The following is a 23,398-nucleotide window of genomic DNA, read 5'->3' on the forward strand; positions in this document are numbered from 1 at the left end:
TGCTTTATAACTATTTTGGGGAAGAGTAGGACCACACACTCTAGAGAAATCTCCCCTAGAAAATAATGACTGCCCTCCCCCCCAAAAAACTTTTTATTTTTAAAACTAAAATAAGAAGGTTGTGGACTTCCCCCCCCCCCCTTCAGGTAAATCGTCCTGATAGGGTACATATAACTTAAAATTTTATAATTAAATTTTTGTAGAATAGCAATGTTAAGTTTCAACGAAATGATTGTAGGTTTACTCTTGCTGGTACAAATAATTCTGGCTGATTTTCCACCGATGAATGTTGCTGAATACAGGTATTATAAATAAATCAAAACGAAGCACCTCTAAGAAATAAAATAAAATATTTATATAAAAATGTAGGCGAATATAATCCAAGGTTTAAAGTCTAATTTTTCTCTGTGCATGCCGCTGCTTTCGTTCTAAAAAAGCTTCCTACTAATTTTATATTTTTTTCAAAAAATCATAAAGTGACAACTAAAAAATTACTTAGTTTATGAATAACAATATTTAATAGGCTAATAGTCTACCCCAAAATAATACAAAAAAAACAAGTTTCATAAATAAAATGTTTAATTTGAAGCTTTGCAAAGTGTCTCAAAAATCAGCCATGTGACGTCATAAAAATGAGGGATGAGAGTAGAAGTGAGAAAGAAAACACTTAAAAAAAAGATGGGTAATCCCTCATTTTTATGACGTCACATGGCAGATTTTTTGTTACACTTTGTAAAGCTTAATTTGATTCAGATGGGATAGATACCTGGATACAGGTATGTCTGATGGAACCCTGGAGGAACATGATGTCACGGGATGGCAAATGTAAGTTTTTTTTCCAGTATGGCTTCGAAACCGATTGATATCCGCTGCATTAGAACCGGTTTTCAGCCATACTGAAAGATCATGTATAACAGGCAATATTCCACAAATATTAAGATAAAAATCATAAAATCAATACCAGTTTTATTAGCATACGCCTTCGGCCCCTCGGCGCCAACAAAACTGGTTTTAATCTTTATTTTAATAGCCTCGGAAAGCTGTCTGTAATACGATGCGATAAATAATTATTATCAAACAACTTACAAGATCAATTCAATCCAAAAAGTGGAATAGCAAGAATAGAATCTAAGGAAGCACAGCGATAATTAGATTGTTGCGTTTTTCTTAAATTCAATATTTTTAGTTTCCAATATTCTGCTTCTTGTTGCTGAGTTCTTACGGACATAATTATCCTTGTTTGGTTAGGTTTGCTTTGCTTGTCATGCATCTATATAAGTGTTTTTTTTTCTGTAGGAAGGTGTCAAAATGCAAAGAAATCTGTGGAAAGCAACGGCCAATTTGCAAAGGAATCCTAATGAAGGTTAGTATGTTAGCAGGATTCTAGTGCAGTCTACGGTAAAATGTTTTAAGTATCGATTATCTGAAATCTTCAGCTTTTTATCTTTAAAAGGTGCCGAGAAAATCACGTTTCCCCCACTTCGTGACTGACGGACAGACAGACGGATGGACGTACATTTCGAATTATAGAGTAGCTTCGCTACTAAAAAACAGAAGTCTACTATTCATGTTAATCAGCCGTAAAAAATCTAAATATCCTATTACCTAATAGTACAAATTAAAAAAAAAATATTATTGAATTTTTATAGGGAGAAAAGTGTTTCACAGTAAAAGGAGCCTATTCAACTATATCTGAAACTGGGTCTATCTTTTACAAGTAAGTTATTTCTATATCTTAAATATTTCTACACAACTTAGTTTCCCTCACTATGTCTGTAACTATGTAACACATATATATCTCTATTGTATTATTGTTGGATATTTGAAAAGGGTTTTATCCAAGAGCGTGCTGTTTTACACTTGTTTCATCCCAGTTATATTGTTTTTTTTTATGTACTTATTCTTAAACAATTCTTTTTAAAACTGTTTTGTCACATATTGTCAGAAAGCAGGAATATAAACATGTCCGAAAACTTATTATACATCTCCAATGATGCTAAACAAAATACCACTTCTGTAGATTACAATTTGTGGTTGAAACGTGTGGACACTCAATTAAATGAACTAACAAATTAAATTCAACAAGTCCTCAAAGTTGTTAAGCTAATGAATAAGAAAACATGATTATAAAACTTTGGGGACTAGTATAATAAACAATGGACCCTCCCTCCCTGTATTGCAAGTCAATTTTTTCTATTAAAATGAAATCCCATTGTATATATAGTTCAATGTGCAATAGATGATAGCATAGGACTGCTGGTCATTTTATCTTGGTGTCCGTGAACAGATATTTCATGGATATTATCTTGACTGTGATTTTTTACTACGATTATGCAAATGAATCTTTGTCTGTCCTGTTCTATCATTGATATTAGATCCGCCACCATTGATTGACACACAGCGCATCCGTTCGTCGTTAGGGAGGTGATTGGTTCGAATCTCGGCTCAAATGGTCATGCATGAAAGAGTTAGTTGTCTGTTAGTTGTTGCAATACCTCACCTTAGTTATCCCTGGTAGTTGGACCTCACTTTAAAGCGTCATGGACGAACAGCAGCCTAACCCATACGAGGTATGTGACAAGTTATCATTTGTTAGGAATACATTTCTGCCCTTAATTTGAGGACAACGAGATGCCACATAACATGGTATTTGAATTTATAATTTGCCAAAAAGCAGAGTTGTTTATTGATATATACCGAGACTGCGATAAAAGTAATCCATTAATTTTACCCCTTTTATGGCCATAAATATTGTCAGAACATTTATGTATATTATATTGAATTATACTTTGATATTTATGAAAAACTTAAATATTTATAATTTTTTTTATCAAATTTTATATCCAATAGATAAAATTAAACAAAACTTAGCACACAAAATAAAATCTGATTTATCTAATTTTGTCATACATACTTGCAGTATTTTTGAAGCTAAGGATCTCAGAACACACTTGTCCCAATGGATTATACTTTCAGTGAAACTTTATAAATGACTTTGGTTGATTTCGTGACCTCCCCACCTCCATGATATTTTTCTATAAGAATGAAAATGAATATAGCTGTACGTCTGCAAAGTAGTAAAAAGTATTTGTCTGTATGTCCTAAAAGATCTCGCATACGACTGAAAAGATTGCTTGACAATTTAATTTTCAGGGTGGTTAAGAAACACACTCCAAGGAATGTTGCAGGCTGATGGGCAAAGATTGCGTCACCCCCCCCCCCCACCCCCAAAAATAATAAATGTCTTGGATAAGGGCATGGTAGGGGGCATCCACCAACATTTCTAGGGACAAAACCATTAGTAGCATAAAAAGTCATAAGTATACCAATTTAGTCTTAATTAATCATTTGCGCATTTATATATCAGAATAAAGGGAATCAGTTCTATTTCATAATTTTAAAGGTAGGGCTTCTCTAAAATTTATCATGTCTGTAGTATCAAAAAGGTGCATCAACATTTCTTGTAAAGTTCTCAGGACCATTGAGCAACTAATCCATTACTTATTTTGTCAGTGAGTTTGTCTCTCTGGCTATAAATACAACAATACAAAATACTATGAATTTATAAGCACAAAAAGCTTTTGAAATTTCATTTGAAGAGTACCCATTTTGGAAAAAAAAACTTTAGAACTCTTAGTTTCTATTTGTCTTTTTTATGTGTCTACGTGCAAATCATGTCATAATATAAGCTTTAACTACAACGAATGCAAATGTTTTTTTATTTCAGATCTTTTAAGACTTCTGGGGGTAAAGAGGAACTTTAGAAAGGAAACTAATGAAGAAAATGCTTTATTTGTAAACAAATATCTTTATAAAATCATTTCTACGTGGAATATTTTAAAATCAAAATGTGCAATGTTCAAACTCAATGTTAATTTTTAAAACTGATCTGATTTTCACTTTATTTCTGATTTTAAATGTCTTGGACCTTTATTAATAATTGATGATAATGTTTTGCAGTAATTTAGCTTCGTGTACAAAATATTGAATAAAAATAATAATTCTTTAACTGTCTTTTTAGTAGCGAAGCTACTCTATAATTCACTTTGTCTGTCCGTCAGTCCGTCCGCCAGTCCGTCAGTCCGTCCGTAACGCTATGGGGGAAATGGGATTTACTCAGCTCCTATAAAAGATAGCATGCTGAAAGTTTTTGATAACATTTCCATCATTAAGGAGCACAATTAACTATAAAATATCAATGGCGGTCGGACGGCTTTTTAGCAGGTTTTAGGCTATTTTTTTATTTTCCCCATAACTTTGGTGTTTTTAGTCCGATTTTCAAAATTTTTTCATTTAAAGATATCAAAAATTAAATTTCCCGTCGTTTGAAGAAAACAACAATGACGGTCAGTCCCATCCACGAATTTTTGTGCTTTGCTACTTATGGGTGTTGTCATCTTTGTTTTCATTCTACTCTATGTTTTATCTGCTATGTTTAAAGCTGACTTTAATTAATAGTGAAGTTTTTCTACATTTAGGGTAAGTCCATTCGTCCATCCGTGATGTTTCTTAATTTTTATGTTATAATTGTCACATATAAGAAATTTTAGGATAGATTTATATTTTCGTTTAGACAATCAAATAATGTTAAATATCAAATGCTTTTATTAAGCATTCATAAGACCTCTTTTCAAATGAATTCTTTAAAAGTTGGATTATCTAAAACAATAACAGGAATAGTTATTTATCGCATCATATAATCGTATTTTATAATCAAGTTCCCTTAAATAACAAGGATGACAACATCTAGGAATCGATCTAGCACCACAACCAATAAGTAAATCTTAATAAAACTCTGTGAAAATATGTAAAAAAGTAAACTTATTCAATCCCTGAAAATTTTAGCCGTCATCTAGACTAGGAGTTGAAAAAAAATCTTGAACACTTCAAAAACTAGGAATTGTTCTAGCACCCCAACCTATAAGTAAATCTCATTAAAACTTTATAGAACTGTGCAATATTTGAATATGTTTAATCCCTGAAAATGTTAGACTTCTATCTTGAATGGAAATCGAGAAAATCATAAAAACTTAAAAATCTATGAATCGATCTAGCACCCCAATTAAATGATATATCTTAAAGAAACTTGGTAAAAATATGATGAATGGGAACTTATCTAATCCCTGAAAATTTCAGGCGTCTATCTTAAAAAGAAGCCGAGAAAATCACGTTTCCCCAAAAACGTTTCAGACGGACATACGGACAGACGGACATTTCAAATTATAGATTAGCTTCGCTACTAAAAATGGGATATTTTCTTAATTTATTTTGGCTGGTTGATTAATTTTAGTGTCCAAACGTTTCTACGAAGAGTTTTAATCTACAGAAGGGGTATTTTGTCTATCGTCATTGGGGTCGTACAATAATATTTTGTCAATCGTCTTATCCCTTAATAACCCCAGGTATAAGGAGATTATTCATTGCCGGTGATAATGAAGTGAAAATCAGGGGTTTGTGAATCCCCATTTTATATCCTCGCATATTTTTTAGGAAAATTGCGCGAAGTAGATTCCCGTATGTAAATGTAAACCCATGTCTGATTATTGGGGGTTTATGCGTTCCAGGTAAAAATGTGTTTTTATTTAATACTATGTTATCATAGATGTTAAAATATAAAATTATTCATTGATACATTTTTTTACAGTATAAAGATGTGTTTCTGTCTGTCTGCCTATTATCACTCTAAGATGTCTATGCCGATTCGTTATAGCATTTTTTAGAACCAGTGGTTTCGCCACAAGCTCGCAGGGGCAATATTTACAAAATTCTACAATCTTACATGAAGAACATTTCTCCCATAGCGTTACGGACTGACTGACTGACTGACGGACAGACAAGGCGAAATATAGAGTAGCTGTGTTAATACAAATGTTTTTTATTCAGTTATTCACAACGGGGAAGAGGAAACAACCACTACAACGACTACTACAACAACTACTACTACAACAACAACCACCACATCAACCACAACAACTACAGGAATAACTCCCTCATTTATTTGAGCAGCCTGTAGTGCCTATAAAAAAATGACGTCATACAATATAAGTGACCAATGATAGGCCGGTATATATTTTTAGTAAAGTAATATGTATACTGGTCGATCATTGGTCATTTGTATTGTGTGACGCTATAAGCTGATTTTCATTTTTTTTCATAGAATCTACTTTGAAGCTTCCTAAATTAGGAAACTACTTGCAAGCCTCAAATTTAAACCTTTCTGGATTGGTTGACGGATTGCCATATTGGGTCACATTTAGACTTCCAGGCTACAGCTGATTTTCAAAATGGTAAAAGATTAATTTCCCTGAGGCTTACATACGGCTAATGCGTGGAATATCATAATTGGAGGTGTACTATGTACTTAAATATATTAAAAACCTTTAGACTAAATACTTCACATCATTCAGTTCCAGTATAAGAAGCTTCACTGTAAAGGAAAACCATATTATGATACAAAGAAACACACACACACACAGAAAGACATACATCCTATTACTTTAATTTTCTTGCAAAAATTAATAATTTTGTAAATAAATATGTGAAACCTATAAAACTGAGGGGATTGTACCCCTATAGGACTGGAAGTATGGATACCAGATCTTGGAGAAGTTATACCAGCTGTCAGCATTGTAGATGGAAACTCTTATAAAGAGTAAGTTTATTCAAAATAAATACACAATATAACACCCTAGCAGCTGTGCCCCTAGCATCTATGGGTCTCTGTATTTAAAGGGTTATACATTAGGGTGGGTCGATTTTGGACATTTTTTTTCTGAGGCCAAAGCGGGGATCTGCAAATGATTTGTATGAGTATAATACACCTCTGGATGATTTAAAATTTATCCTAAGTCTTAAAACCGCTGATGACCAGACATTTAATTGTATAGCTATTTGTAAATGGGAGTCAAAAATTTATTGAATCAGAACTATGACTTCATGGTGCTCCCAGGAAAGGCATTGAGGAGTAGAATCAGGAACTTTTGACCGTTTAAAAAATCTCGTTCCTAGCCTGAGAAAATCTAAAAAACCTCTACAAATTGGACAATTCGCAATAAACCTTTAAGAAATGTTATTTTTTAGTGATTTCTAAGGCTAGGAACGAGATATTTTGAAACGGACAAAAGTTCCTGATTCAGCTCCTCAAGGCCTTTCCAGGGAGCACCATGAAGTTCTGATTTTAAAAAAATTTTGAATGTCGTCTTTGCATATTAATAAGTAATCAAATATATTTTTTAGTGGTCGCGTTCTAAAACTCAATTTTTTTTAATTCTTTTTCGGTCAGAAATATTTTAAAGGTTAATTTTATCAGTTGCATATCCCCTCTTTGTCTAATTCCGGTATGAACCCGCCCTATTATACATGTAGCAGAAAAAAAGCCTAAAACCATCTGACGGGTTAATTTTAAAATTAGAATAGCCTAAAACCTTCCCTTGACATATGAGATGCTTCACTGTAAAGGAGAATCATATAGGTTCAGCAGTTTCTACAGACTTAAAAAAAGCTTACTACTTTTTTAAAAGGATAAAAATAGTAATAAACAAGGATGACAAAATTTATAAGAATCCAAGCAAAAAAAAACTGGATAGAAATACGGTCAAAGAAATTTAAAGTAACAGATGTTAATTGGTTATAAATGTAGAATAAATTTGTTGGACTAAAACCGCGAAACCTTCACATGCGCTTTTATATGTTTTTAAAAATATTTATATTTCTAGCATGACTAGATGCAAATAGATAAGAGAAATCTTCACAAAAAATGCTTCGTCTATCTTGAATAGCACCCGACAAAATTACAGAGTAGCTTTAATACTAAAAAATAACTATTATTCAAAGTAATTTTTCAAACTTATTCAAAATCATACCTTTAAACCTATTTGGTATGATTTTTATAATTAAAGCATGTTTTACAAAGCAGTGTATCCCTCACTTATTTTCTTTTTATTTTGAGTATCTTTATTATACTATTATATTATTTACTAGCGGCTTCGCCCCTAGCCTCTAGGGGCTTTGCCCCAAGTGGTTTGATCAACTTAATTTTTCGAATTTTAGATTTAAAAAGAAAAAGTAAAAAAAAATTTTTTTTGGGGGGGGGGGGGTTGGGGGTGTCCCACCCCCCAAGAAAATAGCTTAAAACCATCACAGGACCAGTTGGTATATTCCCTGAAGAGTAGAGCCCAATCGGTTCAGTGGTTACTGAGATCTTAAGCTTCAGACGGACAGACAGACAGGCAGACAGACGGACAGACATCGTTCTACTTTGTGTGATGTATAATCCCTTTCTTCCTGACTTGAGAGCATAATATGTATTTAGTATATTAGCTTTTAGTTCTTGTGTCAACCGTTTCGGAGCAAGACTTTGCTCTGCAACTCGGCATGAACCTAAAAGTGAATACTTGCTATTATATTAAATATTATTATTGTATGTTTAACTTGTCTTGAATTAATACACTTTATTAGAATATTAAGCTGTTTGTTCTTGCTATTACTACACGTCATTTTGGCGCAGTAGTGTAGTACGAATCTATAGCTCAGATTTTCTTTTAATTGTATTATTTCTTTTCTTTTTAGTTTGTTTAGGTATTTTTTGTGTTGGAACAATGGGCTTGACCATTGATGAGTGGAGGAAGTTGTCCCAGGATGAGAAGGACGTGTATATGGTTAATGAGATTCATGCTCTTGGGACTAGAATTGATAATGTGGCGGCGGAGATGGGTGGGCTTCGCCTGGAGTTGGGTGGGCGTATAGCGCCCCTGGAGACTAGCATTCAAGAGTTGACGGATAATGTTACTACTAATAGTGCTGCGGTTACTGGACTGGCTACTCGTATGGACGATTTAGAAGATCGTCTTAATAAGGTGGTGGTGCCTAGTGTTGATAATGATATCAAAACCGAGAATGTGACGGTTGTTGATGAGTTTATGACTGGCCAGCAGCGAATTCTGGATAGAATTGCCCAGCAGAATAGTTTGAATAACCAGCAGAATGGTTTGAATAACTCTATGCCTTGGCAGAGGACGGCTGGAGGATCTGTACCAGAGGAGAAGCCTAAATTGTTTGCTAGTGGTTCTTGAACTATTTTTGGTGGAATGCAAGATCATGAAGATAAGATCATAAAACTTTGGGAGTTGTCTAAGGTTGATGCTGTGGATAATATCTACAATGGAGTTCTCATGTGGTGGCCAGCCCTTTCTGAGGTTAAAGCGGAGGATTTTAATACGCTCAATTTCTTTGAGGCTGGACTGAGTGAATCGCAGGTTAGTTGGTGTAAATCTCTTGTTTATGTACCAGATAGATCTTTGTATGTTTCGCAGGGGGAGGAGAATGTTCATAGGTACAATGAAACGTGTGCTAAGCTTGATGATCAGTTCAGAAAAAATGCGCCTGAATTTTTGGTAGACGATGATGTGATTTTCTTTGATGATTATTTGGAGAGATTTTGGATGACTACTAGACGGTATCTTATGACTAATCATCAAGTGTGTAAGGAAATTCTGTTTGATAAGTGTGTGGGTGTAAGAACCGCTTGTGGTTATACGCTAAAACCTGCTGATATGGAGAATAGACGATTAACATTAAAGGGGTACTTGTGTAAGATGCGAGAGACATTTTTACCACCCGACATGAAAAATGTGTGTAAAGATGCGTATTTGTGTGTTAAGCAACATGAGAATGATAAGATTGATGCATTTTTTGATAAGATATTATCATTCTGGAAACGTGCGTATCCGAAACCAACTGATGATATGTTTATGGATTTCTATTCTCAAGTGTGTAATGTGATCTTATCTCCACTTTTGGCTAATCAGATGCGTCAATTTTCGTTGGATTTGGAGCGTGACGGACAAGTGCGAATGATAACGAAGTTTCGGACAGAGTTAATAGTTAAAGCACAGCTGATTGTTAAAGGGCTACAATTTAATCAAATTTCAGGGTCAATGGCTAGAGGATGTACAACAAACCAGATGGCTTTGGCTAAAACGATGGTTGGTGGCGTTGGTTCCAAGTCAAATCCTGTAACTATTGATCAGGTTAGTGATGAAGATAATTTGTCATACGAAATAAATCAATGTGAAATTGATTTAGCTGATGAATTTGGCGGACCAGCTGAACTTATTCCTTTAATTGGCGCAATTCAAGGTGGTTTTATTTGTTATTATTGCAATAGAAAAGGTCACATGATGAGGGATTGCTTTGATATTAGAGATAAAAAGTTACCTAATCCTAAAGGAAAATACTTTTTGCGGTGGGGAAACAAGCCTTTTGTTCCTTATAAGACGGGGCAAAAGAGTTTTAAAAAGAATGAAAATGGTATTGATAAAAAGAAATTGGTTGGTGAAATTGAAGGAGAGGTGAAGGAAGAGGAAGATACGAAGGAAGTGGCGTATGTCGATGGTTTAGGGGCACGCGATTATGAAGATGATCTTGTAGCGGAAGTTGAGGCATGGAATAGTGCTATTATAGATGACATTTTATGGTATTAATGTTTTGTATGTATTATGACCACTAAAACCTTATTCCATTTTCTACTTGTTACGCGGCATTGTTTTGATTTATGCGCATTGTAAATAAACAACAACAAAACAAAATTAATGATAAAGAGTGAACGAAGCAACTCTAATATTGCGATAGTTTATTTTGATGGTTTATTTTGAATTATGAAAAGATAACATATTGTTTATGACCGTATATGAAATTATGAGATTATGTTATAATAGAAATCAAAATAATTAATTTAGTTTTTGATTATGTTTTGTTGAAATTAGAAAAATTCATTTTTGTTTCAGACTGTTGTGGAGTCTAACAGAGATAAGAATAATAAAGAAGTGAAAATGGAATAACGAAATAGGAATACAATTTTGTAAAATTGCTATTGAAAGAATATTAATTTGAATTTAAAATTGAATTAAATTTGATAAAAATGTGAAATTAGATATTTGAAAAGTATTAGATTTTGATGAAAATGTGGAAAATTGTTTTAAAAGTTGAGTCAGTTATTGTGGTTTTAAGTATTTAATTTTAAAACAATTATATTGCGATTTAGTAATGTTGATTCAGCAAAATTTTTTATGAAGCTTAGAATTTCATGAAGCAAAATTGTTATAATGCATTAGATATAATCGTGGAGTAGTCTCTCTCTATGAAGGAAAGGAGGGGTTGGTAGAGATTTTGCGCTGTCTCTCGGAGTTGGTATGCGCAAGAATGGTGGAGCTGTCTCTCTTGTTTGAGGAGAAAGGGGGAGTGAACATATTTGCAAAGAAGTTTGCACTATCTCTCAGAGCTGGTATGCGCAAAATGGGGTGGTGTAGAGAGGTAGCTGCAATGATTAACAGGCGTGGGGCGTTCCATGCGCAGAAAGTTGAGCTGCGCACAGAAGCTGAGCTGCGCAAGAAGGTGCTCTCAGGTATGGAGATATATAGTTAGTTGAGTTTCGACTTTCAAAAATTTCATACATCAAAGTAGTGTGCAGGAGATCAGTTATTAATCTGATAATAATAGTATTATTAGGTAATATTTTATTGAATTACAAAAGAATTGAATTTATGGTATTTAGAAAGATTAATTTAGTTGCTTGGTGATTGATAATATTTGATTCATGTTATATTTCTTAATACAATCTCTTTTATTAAATGTGTTGCAAGTTTATTTGTTCAGTGAAAACATTTAATGGCATCTAAAATAATTGTATTTTATTTTAGATTGGCCGAGAAGAGTATTTGTGGTGGTTGAGAGATACTGTTATCATTATTTATTTGATGGTGAGTTGTTAAGATTTTATTTTATGCTGATAATATTTGATTACTATTATATATATTGCTGTTCGAAAATCAGTCTTGTAAACAATTAGTTATATATATTAATACCGATATTAATTCTTATTTAAAGTGATTTATCTATTAATTGGCATCTAAAATGTTTGTAATATTTTAGATTGGCCGGAGAGAAGTTTTGTTGATTGTGGATTAAGATATATTTTGGACGTTTCTGTTGGTGGAGGAAATTTTGTCGGTGAGTGATTTGTTTTATTCCGTTATTCTGTTATTTGTTGCAAACAGATAGATAGTTATTTGATAGAAAATTGGATAGTTACAACCTCATAACTGCTGGTGTTGGTTAGATAGCTGTTTTCTAAGTTTCATGAAGATTCTGAGATGGCGGCTGGAGCGGCTGAAGTCTACGTTCCAACGAAGATTGGTGGCATGGAAATCCTGGCCTTAGTTGACAGCGGCAATGCACGAGGCTGCCTGATATCTCAAGTGTTGGCTAGAAAACTTGATTGTACAATTGAAGAGACGGATTCGAAAGCAACAGGCGTGCAGGGTTCCAGCATCAAGATTGATGGTGTTGTTCGGAATGTTGAGTTTCAGATTGGAGGCCACAGTTTTCAAGAAGATTGCTTTGTGATTTCTGGCATGACTGTACCTATGAATCTAGGCAGTCATTGGCTTAACAAAAATCACGTGAAGACGATATTTGCCAAAGATGGTAACAGGATTGAGATGCATGGAATCAGTGTGAATTTGGTATCTAAACGAAAGATTGTAGTGAAGAATTTGGTTCATACGGTTCTGGAGAAACTGGAGAAGGCAAGAACTAAGAAACCTGAGATTAATGTAGCTGAGTTACAAGACCAAAAATGGATTTGTTCATTGAAAAATCGAATAGAAATTCCAGCATTAAGTACAGTTGTGGTAGAAGTTTCAACTAAGGGAAATATGCCTGAAGGACAGTTGTGTTATATAGCTCCTAGACAAGGTTACTGTAGCCGGAATAACTTGTTGATAAATGAAGGAATTACGGAGGTGGGAAAAAACGGTAAAATTATGACTAAAATTACGAATTTTGAATCTGTTAAGAAATCTGTTCCTGCTGGTACTTTGGTTGGAAATTTGTTTTTAGCGGAGAAGATAGCGATGTTGCAAGAGAATAGAGTTAAAGAAGATGTGTCAACAACATTAAAGAAGATTCGTTTTATTAAAGATAAATTGAAGTTGGATAAAGTTCCGTTTTTAAAAGATAACGTTGCTTTGAAAGGTAGAATAGTTGGTTTGTTTTTAAAGAATTTTAAGGCGTTATCGATTGACCCTACGGATATTGGATCTTGTACTTTGGAGGAGTATGACATTCAGTTAGTTCCTGGAGCTCAACCTTTCAAAAATAGAATGATTAGACTTAATCCTCATCATGCAGAGAAACTAAAAGAACAGATTGATTTATGGTTGGAGACAGATGTGATAGAAGAATGTAATTCACCGTTTAATTCTGGAATCTTTGCTGTTAAGAAGAAAGTGGGAAACACTAACGAGGTGAAAGTCAGGTTTGTCCTGGACTACCGCTCGTTAAATGAGATAACTGAGAAGATATGTTATCCTTTGCCTAACATTGGTGAGCTATTTGACAAACTTGGAGGAAAGAAGATTTTTACGTCTATTGACCTTACTTCGGCGTATAATTCAATGCATTTGAAGGAATCTGTCAGGAAATATACAGCATTTTGTTCTAATGGACGGCAGTATTGCTTCAAGAGGCTACCGTTCGGATTGACCAATGCTCCAAGTGCGTTTGTAAAATTGATGAATAGAGTAATGGATTTGAGTCCTGAACATTTAAGAGCATTTTTTCTAGTTTATTTGGACGATGTTCTTGTGTATAGCATGAATGTGGAGGAACATCTGGAGCATCTGAATACACTACTACGAACATTCTGTGAAGCAGGCCTCAAGATTAATCTTGGAAAATGTACATTGTTTGCAGAGGAAGTGAAATTTCTGGGTCATATTATAAATGCAGAGGGCATATTCATGGACAAAGCATATATTGAAAAAATTAAGAATTGGCCAGTACCTGAAACAGGTAAAGATATTCAAAGATTTACTGGTTTCATAAATTATTATGGTTCATATTTCAAGAATTTTTCTGATATTACGGCACCATTGAACAAATTCAGAAACAGTAGTAAAATAGAATGGGATGAAAAAAGTATGGAAGCTTTTACAAAGACTAGAGAATTGTTCTGTGAAGAAATAAGCAAATCATTTCCAGATTGGAGGATGGAGGCTGAACCATTTGTGTTGGATACAGATTGGTCATCTACAGCTATGTCTGCAGTGTTAAGTCAAAAACAAAATGGTCAAGAGAAAATGATATCGTGTTGGTCACGTGTTTGTTCAACTCATGAAGCCAATTATGCAGCGCATAAAGGAGAATTATGTGCATTAGTAAATGCTGTTGAAAGATTTGAATGTTATTTGAGACACAAGAAATTTATCGTGAGAACTGATTCAGCTGCACTGAAACATCTATCTACTTGGAGACAAAACGGATATTTTGTTGGCCTCACCATAAGGTGGATAAATTTTTTATCCACCTTCAGTTATGAGGTTGTACATAGGCAGGGCAAGATGCATACTAATGTTGATATATTGTCACGTACTGCATTAGAGGATAGTAAAGATAGGATATCTAAATTATCGACGGACGAACAAGGAGAGTTAATATTGGATACTGTATATCAATTAGAAGATCCTAAATTATGTCTTATTGCAGGAATTGGAGCAGAGACGGCCAGTCAAATAGCGTCAAGATTGAAGGCGAGAGAATTCAGTCGTAGTCTGGAGAAGGATCCTGTTCTAGTTGAGGTGAGGAAATTTATTGTAAATAATGTCAAACCCACGTCCAGAGAATTGTCTCAAATGCCTTATCGTGGTAAACAAATATTAAGGTTTTTCGAACATTTGAGTTTTAAAGATGGTTTAATTATTTTGACTTCACCTATGCGGCTCCAGAAGGAATTTCAATTTATAGAACGGGTAGTGGTACCTATTGGAATGTACAATAAAGTTTTTTTGTTGGCTCATGCAGATGTTACAGCGGGACATAGGGGTTATCTGGAGACTTTGAGCAGGATTAACAGACACTTCATTTTTCCCTATGTGTCTAAATGTGTAGCGGCGGCAGTTGCAAATTGTGTCATTTGTTTGAATAGGCGTAAAAAACCGAAACATAATCATAATATAGAATTTTCACCTTTGGCTGGGGAGGCTATGGCAGAGTTGGCCATAGATGCGATAGGTCCTTTGAATGAGTGTGAATATAATGGAGTCATTTGTAAGCATATTTTAATAGTGGTTGACAGTTGTACTAGATATGTGTGGTTGTTTGCTATTGAAGATGTTAAAGCTGAAACAATTATTGAATGTTTGAAGTTTAATTTATTTTCTGTTTGGGGATTGTGCGAGAGAATCAGGACTGACAATGCACAAAGTTTTAAATCGAAAGTTTTTAGGGAAGTTTGTTTAAGGTTGGGAATTGAACAAATTTTTATCCCTCCCAGATCAGCTAATTCTAATTTTAGTGAAAGATACAACCAATCGGTGTATTCGTTTCTTAAGACTGATTTACGTTTTCAAGATGGAGATTGGGCTCATAAACTTAAAGCTACACAATTTTGTATGAACACTTCTTTTAATCGGAGGTTAGGATGTTCCCCGTTTTTCAAGTTTTTCCTACGAAACCCTAAACTTCCGCTTGACGCATTTGATCCTTTAACACGCACGAAAATTAAACATATGAATTTTTCAGAGTTATTGGATTGTCTTGACAGAAATTGGAGAACTGGACAAGAGAGGACTGAGAAGTATTTACAGGTAGAAAATACAGAAAGGATAGGTCAGCCGATAGCTATAAATTCCTATTGTTATATTTATTATGACGTCACAACGATTGGTGTAGCTCGTAAACTCTGTTCGTTATGGGTGGGTCCGTGTCTAGTGACAAAAGTAATTTCTGACAGTTTATTTGAGGTTCAACCCCTAGAAAAGTGTAAATTGAAAGACAAAGGGGTAAGAATTGTGCCAAGGGATAAAATATATGTTATTGAGAGTACTCTAGACTTGACTCCAGATGAAAAGATTGACTTAGTGATTACAGATGAGTTCTTCTCTGTGGACAATGACTTGAAAATAAACTATGACTTTCCCAATACTTTAAGAAATTTATCTTGTTCAGGCGTTACTGAAGAGGAGAATAGTTGTGGCGCTAGTCCAGAGGTGGTTGGAAGGCGGAAGGATGGACAGGTAACACCAGATTTTTTGGAGAAATCTTTTTTGGGTGTTGGGTTGTCACAGCAAAGGTCAAATGTATCTAAGGATAATGAAAATTTAGATGATTTAGTTGAGGATCTTAGTGATACTTTGGAAAGTACTCATATTTCTGAAAGTGTAGATACGAATGATATGACTGACAAAACTAAGTTAGACTCTACATATTCTACTATTAGTAAAGATAGTGTTTTTCATGGAGATTATGCGACTGATAATAGTTTAATAGACAACAGTTTGGGTGTAGAGGATATTAACATGGAATCTGCTAGAGAATTAGAGTCTCGAATGAGTATTTTAGAGGACACTTTTCCAAAACTTCAGAGTAAAATTGTAAACTTGGAACAAAGAAGGGGAAGTGTTAAACGAGGTAGGGATGTTGAGGAGGATGAATTAGATAGATCGTTAGATAATGCAAAATCGCAAAAAATGTCTGAAACTATTCCTGTAAAAGGTCGTCCTAAAGGTTCTACAAATGAAGTACAATTACAAAAATTGGATGAGGATAGACAAAATAGAGATAAAGATAGATTAGAACATTATTCTGTAGCAGATGTAGTAACTAGGAACCTCGCAAAATTGATTAAAAAATAATATTTGTAATAATTTGTATAATATTTGCAGGAGAAGAGATTACCATGATAACCGTCGGGAGCGTGACGACAAGCGAGGAGGCGGCGGTGGTGACAGACATGACCGGAATAGACGAGATGGAGATCGTGGTATGCGAAAGAGGTCACCTGACGCCTGTAGTTCAAAAAGTGGACGTTCTGGACCAATACCTGTGAAGAAATCCAAGGATGATAGAGGAGTCAGGTACTTGGATATTTTGTTATTTGTTGTTGTGATGCAGACCTATTGTTTTATTATTGTTGGTGGTATGTATACGTCACAGGATCCACGGTTAGCGGCTTATGATTGTTCTCAAATAAGTGCTGTTGAACTTAGATCAGCTGCCTGTTTGCATGATAGGATGGAACCGGTCAGATCTGTGGAATTACTGGGGTTAGCAGAAACTGATTTTATACTGTCGGAGGCTATTAGTTGTGAGGTTAGGCTAAAGTTAGAGCGCTGGTTTTGCGGCACTGCGAGTCATGTGCACGTATTAGACGTGCCACATGAAAAACAGGTAGAGTTGAGTATGGATGAATGTAGAAGGGTTTTCCATTCTGGCAAGTATCAGCATGATGGTATTAGTTTTAAAGTGAACATAGATTTGCCAACTGTTCACAGCTTTACGGTTAATGGAACATTGTCACCTTTCTGGGATGTTGGTGGTGAAAACATTCAATGCAAGACACTGGGAGTATACGCGCACAACATGTGGTTCAACTTAGGTTTTGCTATTGGGACTTTGCATATTTTAGTAAAAAATACTCCAGTTTTGATCAAGGGAAATGTTGTTATGGATTATGATAAAAAGACGATTGTGGCGAACTTTGAAGAAAATCATTTGTGGGCAACATCAACTTCACCTTATTTTCCGTATGTAGTACGAAAACCGGCCAGTAATTTTAAGGTGGTTTTTCAAGATACATTCAATTTAACTACGTGGAATGATCAACTTTTTGTCTCTAACTCGGAAAGGAATATTTTAGTTAAAGTTATGGGAACAGAGAAACTTACTTTGCAGCATCTGGATTTTAATATTTTTGTAACAGAATTGGAGGGTATCAAGTTTTTAGAGGAACCGAAGGCGGCTGTTAGAAGTTATTTTGGGGATTTGTTAAAACAGGAAGCCAGGTTTGATTTGAATGCTATGTTTTTAGCTAGTAGAGAAAGGAATGAGAGGATGATGGAACTTTTTAGTATTTCTAGATGTGCTCAAACAGAAGTTAGATCAAATGTACAGTTGCATCATGGGTTCAGAATTATATACCTGGGAGAAATTGCTAAGTATGAAAAATGTACAGCGGTTGAAATTCCAGTAAAGTTAGGTGTGGATTATGGATGTGCAGTAGGACATTTGTTGGTGGAATATAAAGGTGAGACAGTTGGGATACAAGAATATAGTAGAATGATTGTTACAGTAGAGGACATAAAACTGTTGAATTGCTTGCAAAGTCCGGTATTTTTGAAGTTGACAGCTAATTTGTTCCTTGGGAATCAGGGGCAGGGACTCGAAATTCTTCACATTGCCAATGAGAAATCTGAACATGTGGGACAAAAAATTTTTCTGAATGATGAAAAGGTGTTTATTGCTGATTTTAATAAGACTATTAGATATCAGGGCTTAGAGGATTTTGAGGATTTTAATGGACAAGCTTCTAAGTTGGATTTTGTTGATCATAAGTTGTCATTTTTCGAACAGGTTACAGGTTCTTGGTTTGGTTTAGAACATTTGTTTAAAGATATACTACCATTGTTTGCTAAGTTTGTATTGATTGTTTTAATGTTGTTGTTAGGTATAATTCCCATGTTGGTAGTTTTGTATTGTTGTTGCTCATGGTGTTATAAAAAAAGATTTACCGAGGAAGAATTTAATGCTAGATTTTAAATTCTTATGCTGAAATTTAATTATATTGTATTTTGCAGGTTGGTTACGGCGGCAACAATGAATCAAAAGTTATTGAGCAACGAAGAAAATGGTCACCACAAACAATCTGCGAATGAAGGAAATCAAGTCAAACCTGGTCTACCGGTGTCTGCGTTGGTCAGCAACTCTGCATCTTGGCTGGTGTTGGTAATGTCGCGCGTCGAGCTGCCGACGTTGAGTGTGGGCAGATCGACGAGGAATGTGTTTTTGAACAGTGAGGACATGCCACTTGCAGATTTAGCTCGTCTTATTGATAATGAACCAAGGTTTAAATTGAACTTAATAAACATGCTTTCGTTGCAGTTAGAGATGGGGAGATGTATCAACTCAATAGACTGGGCTTTGGACAGGATCCCTATCTTTACCAGCCAGAACTCAAGACACTTAAACCTGATAGCGGCTGGTGAGCATTCTAAAGCTATAAACAGAAAGTTGTACTGGAACGAGACAAACAATTTGAATAAATTGAGTGCAACTATGTTTCTCTCCAAGCTTGTTTGTGAAATGTTACCAAGTTTGGTGTTGCTTGCCAAGATTGAATACCTGGATGGAGATGAGAGAAAAAGCTGCCAAACGTTGGGAGAATTGTTACCCATAATCAAGCATATGGGGGAACTAGATGACTGGCATCAACTTTCCAAAGTTGACGTCATACCTGCAGATGGTCGAATGAGTCTTCAGACGGTGCTGAGAACGGTGGGTAATAGCATTGATGCGCGGTTGAAAACGCAGGTTGTATCAGCTATCCGGCTCCTGGCACATTGGAAAGACGTTGTGAATAAAGTTTCCTTTATTCTGAAACAGATGCCATCCACAACTTTGTTCGAGTTACAAAAAGATTGGCTTGAAGGAAAGTCTGAACAGGATTTGAGTGCTAAAGTGTTTATTGACGCTATTCATGTGAATGAATACATGAACTTATCGGTTTTCATTCCCCGCATCTTTAACGTGAATTCGGTGAGCTTAATTACCAGTGGAGAGATGCCAGCTGAGATACGTTATGTTAGATTGGATGGACAAAGAGAAATAATTGAAAATCTTGTGAGTGCTACATATACAGGTAGTTTGGTGAACGATAAAGTAGACGGAAGAGTTTTGACCTGGGAAATGCAGATGCGCTGCAAACGTCTCCGTCCGACTCTAGCCAAGCAGACATTGTTATGTGACCCAGATACTACTTTAGAGAATGTAGTAAAGGAACTTAGATTGGAGTTGGATGGAAAAGTTCATACAAGTTTGTTGACAACCAATCTCGAGTGGAAGTTTAATCCTGAACACAAAGTAAATGAGTGGTTTGAGGGTGATTTCAAGTTGGTTACTCGGTTTGGGGGTCCTGTTTGTGTTCAGCAGGATCAGCCTTTGGATCAGAACATTCCTGTTTGTCTGGACCTTGAATTGTCAGGTCAGCAATGGCGTGTTGATGAACAAGCGATGGAGGAAATGAGGATGGAGCACACGCCTGGAATATTGATGATGCTTGATAAATTCGGGGAGGAGGTTAGTCGTAAGCATCAAAAGATTTTGGATAATCAGGAGGAGGTTGATAGCGTTGCAACCTCGATTTCAGTTGCGGTTAATAGCAGATTTGAAAGATGTTTACATATGCTTGGTGATACTGAGGCAAGGATGCCTCAAGACGGCTTGTGTGATGAGACCGCAAAACTTGGAGTGAATGATGATGAAGCTATCATTCCTATGGACATTGAAGAATCTGGCAAGAAAGGAAGAGCAGCTGGAAAAAGAAAGTAATAATTATAGTTTACTGTGTATTAATTCATATTTTATTTTATTTTTATGTATTAAGTATTTGTTGAGGCAGTAGTAGTCTCGAAAAGGTTCAATATTAATGCTTTTATAACAATGCATCTCTAATGCCATGTTCTTAAATCTGATGGTTATATGTTAATCAGTGTTTTATATATCATGCATTTATAATAACTATGTTAATTAATGCATTTCAATGTTTGTATGTTAATCAATGCATTATATGTTAATCAATGCATTTTCAATGATTATATGTTAATCAATGTTTTTTTTTAAAAAAAAAAATATTAAAAAAAAAAAAAAAAAAAAACACATAAAGAAAAAAGGAACATATAAAAAAAACACAAAAGAGTTCTAAGGAACCAAAATAATAAAAAAAATGTATATGAAGTGTTTAAAGATCTGGAAATAAAATAAAAAAAATAAATAAAAAAAAAAATATGGCAGGTGTCATACCAGATCAATTATTATCTATTTAATAAGCATTCAATGCTACTTATAATATATATGATAATTAACATGTAATAAACATATTGTTATATTCAATCTGTAATGTTACAGTTTCGAAATCTATGTTCATGTTAAAGCCAGGGAGAAATGTGATGTATAGTCCCTTTCTTCCTGACTTGAGAGCATTATATGTATTTAGTATATTAGCTTTTAGTTCTTGTGTCAACCGTTTCGGAGCAAGACTTTGCTCTGCAACTCGGCACGAACCTAAAAGTGAATACTTGCTATTATATTAAATATTATTATTGTATGTTTAACTTGTCTTGAATTAATACACTTTATTAGAATATTAAGCTGTTTGTTCTTGCTATTACTACACGTCATTTGTATTATAGATTGCTTGAAATTTAATCATTAATAAAAATTTATTCATTTGTCTTTGAACAGAATTAATTTTTTGTTGTAAATCTAACAATTCTAAATTTCAAGGGTGGGAAAGCTAAGACTGAGTTCAAATGATGTATCTACTCTTTCTGAAACCATAACAGAGTAAGTTTTTTTTTAAAAGAAATCACTTGCAAGTTTTTCTAGATGCATACCATCTATATAAGCGTCCTTCTCATGAAAAATAAAAAATCATGCATAGCATCGTATTACAGACAAGTATCCACAAATATCAAAAATAGAAATAAAAAATTAAAACCAGTTTTGATAGCCCAGGCATTCGGCCTCTTTGGGTTATTAAAACTGGTGCCATTCTATACATTACATTGTTATTATTTTAGGTTGCATATTTGTTGTCAAAAGTGTAAAGAGAAAACCACGATTATACACTGGATACATTATGATGATAAGAGAAGAGAATGTTTCTGTTGGAATGATGAAGCATTTCCGGTATTTATAATTTCAAAAACAAGTTTTCAAGCAAAATTTTCTTTTTTCAACAAATCCAAATAATATTGCTGTTGCATATTGATTATCTATTTATAATTCTATTCTACATACAGAAAACTAGGTGGGTCCCCTTTCCCGGGGCCTAAACATTTGCAGACGGTTGTTCATTATCAGAAATTTTTGCTATCTTACTTGGCTGCTAGAAAGCTCATACACAGTTCGTATGAATGTGCTTTGACTTTTGTGTCAGAACCTAAATTAGGACCTAGTGCATTTCATTACCCTAGGTAAGGTAACTTCAATTCACTTTTCAATAAAATCTAAAATGCAGCCGTTTTTGAGAAAATTAGATTTGAAAATTTCAAGTTCAATTTTCATCCACTAGGAGTTACCGCATAATCATGACAAGAAAGCAAAGATTATTTATTTAGAACTTTGAACAAATTTGCCTTTATAAAGTTCTTCATAAAGGTTACGGAAATTCAGCCTTAATTAAATCATATATGGAGAGGTTTTATGACAGACTTTATAAAAGCAAAGTTGTTCAAAATTTTAAATAAATAATATTTGCTTTTCTTGTCATGATTGAACTTGAAATTTTCAAATCTAATTTTCTCAAAAACGGCTGCATTTTAGATTTTATTGAAAAGTGAAATGAAGGGTAATGAAATGCACTATGTCCTAATTTAGGTTCTGACACAAAAGTCAAAGCACCTTCATACGCACTGTGCATAGATTGTCTTTGTCAACGTTATTTATTCTATAATATTTTTATTTTTAAGTAAGCCACCATTTTAAATGTTTCCTTTGCTCTTGTAAAATTTATATGTAGGTTTTAAAACTTTATATATTTTATATTTTTAATTCAGTTCTCTTTCTACCCCCCAACGGTACCTGCTATGGAACCAGACGGAGACAAGAACAGTGCGGCAGCTTGTGATGTCACAGAAAGTCAATTCTAAAGTTTCGAAACCGGTTAATATCCGCTGGATTAGAATCAGTTCTCAACCATATAAAAATTTATGTATAGCATTGTATAACAGAATATTATCCATTAATATATTATACTTAAAATCTTAAAATTAGTTTTAATCTTATCACTTTTCATTTTAATATCCACCGAAAGCTATCTATAACACAATGCGATAAATACCTATTATTTGATGAACTGAAATTTAATTTCCGGATGTATATTCAAACGTATATATAAACGATTTATACATTATACATTCAAAATTTTAATTTAAAAAAAATTTCTTTTGTAGTTTGAAGCTTTTTTAGCTAGTAGTAAATATTGAGATAGGATGAGGAAACTGACGTAAAGTAATAGCAAGAACAAACAGCTAAATATTCTTATAAAGTGTATTAATTCAATACAAGGTTAACATATAATAATAACATTAATATTAAGACAACTGTTCACTTTATGTTCGTATCCTGTTGCAGAGCAATGACTTGCTCCGAAACCGTGGATACCAGAACTAAAAGCTAAACTATAAAATACATGTATTGCTCTTAAACTCAGGAAGAAAGGGACTATACATCACATTTCTCCCTGGCTTAAACATGAACCTCGGGTTCAAACTGTAATATTTCAGATTAAATATAACAATAGATTTTTACATGTTAATTATCATAGATATTATAAGTAGCGTTG

At 34.2% G+C, this 23,398-nt stretch overlaps 1 protein-coding gene across 2 annotated transcripts; it reads left to right on the plus strand.

The window, feature by feature from the left end:
* Window positions 1–22,823, plus strand: LOC145315270 (uncharacterized). 2 transcript variants are annotated; one of them, XM_080155296.1, is made up of 10 exons: window positions 1–302; window positions 754–825; window positions 1,297–1,363; window positions 1,650–1,717; window positions 5,491–5,564; window positions 5,884–5,977; window positions 6,575–6,652; window positions 21,337–21,396; window positions 21,633–21,741; window positions 22,611–22,823. In XM_080155296.1, exons 1-10 carry the CDS (start codon window positions 211–213, stop codon window positions 22,701–22,703), a joined length of 807 nt encoding a protein of 268 aa, XP_080011422.1. In that variant the 5' UTR covers window positions 1–210; the 3' UTR covers window positions 22,704–22,823. The 2 variants fall into 2 exon arrangements, with proteins under 2 accessions (XP_080011422.1, XP_080011423.1); XM_080155297.1 differs by lacking the exon at window positions 21,337–21,396.
* The last annotated feature ends 575 nt before the right edge of the window (window positions 22,824–23,398 follow it).

This window comes from Acartia tonsa, chromosome 3, assembly GCF_053477335.1.
Source record: "Acartia tonsa isolate MP-2025a chromosome 3, ASM5347733v1, whole genome shotgun sequence".
Taxonomy (NCBI): Eukaryota; Metazoa; Arthropoda; class Copepoda; order Calanoida; family Acartiidae; genus Acartia; species Acartia tonsa.

Coding starts and splice junctions, on each gene's coding strand:
- LOC145315270 (XM_080155296.1), top strand. CDS start 211: ATGTTAAGTTTCAACGAAATGATTGTAGGTTTACTCTTGCTGGTACAA. Junction 1,364..1,649: donor GCAAAGGAATCCTAATGAAG/GTTAGTATGTTA, acceptor GAATTTTTATAG/GGAGAAAAGTGTTTCACAGT. Junction 21,742..22,610: donor GGAATGATGAAGCATTTCCG/GTATTTATAATT, acceptor TTTTTAATTCAG/TTCTCTTTCTACCCCCCAAC.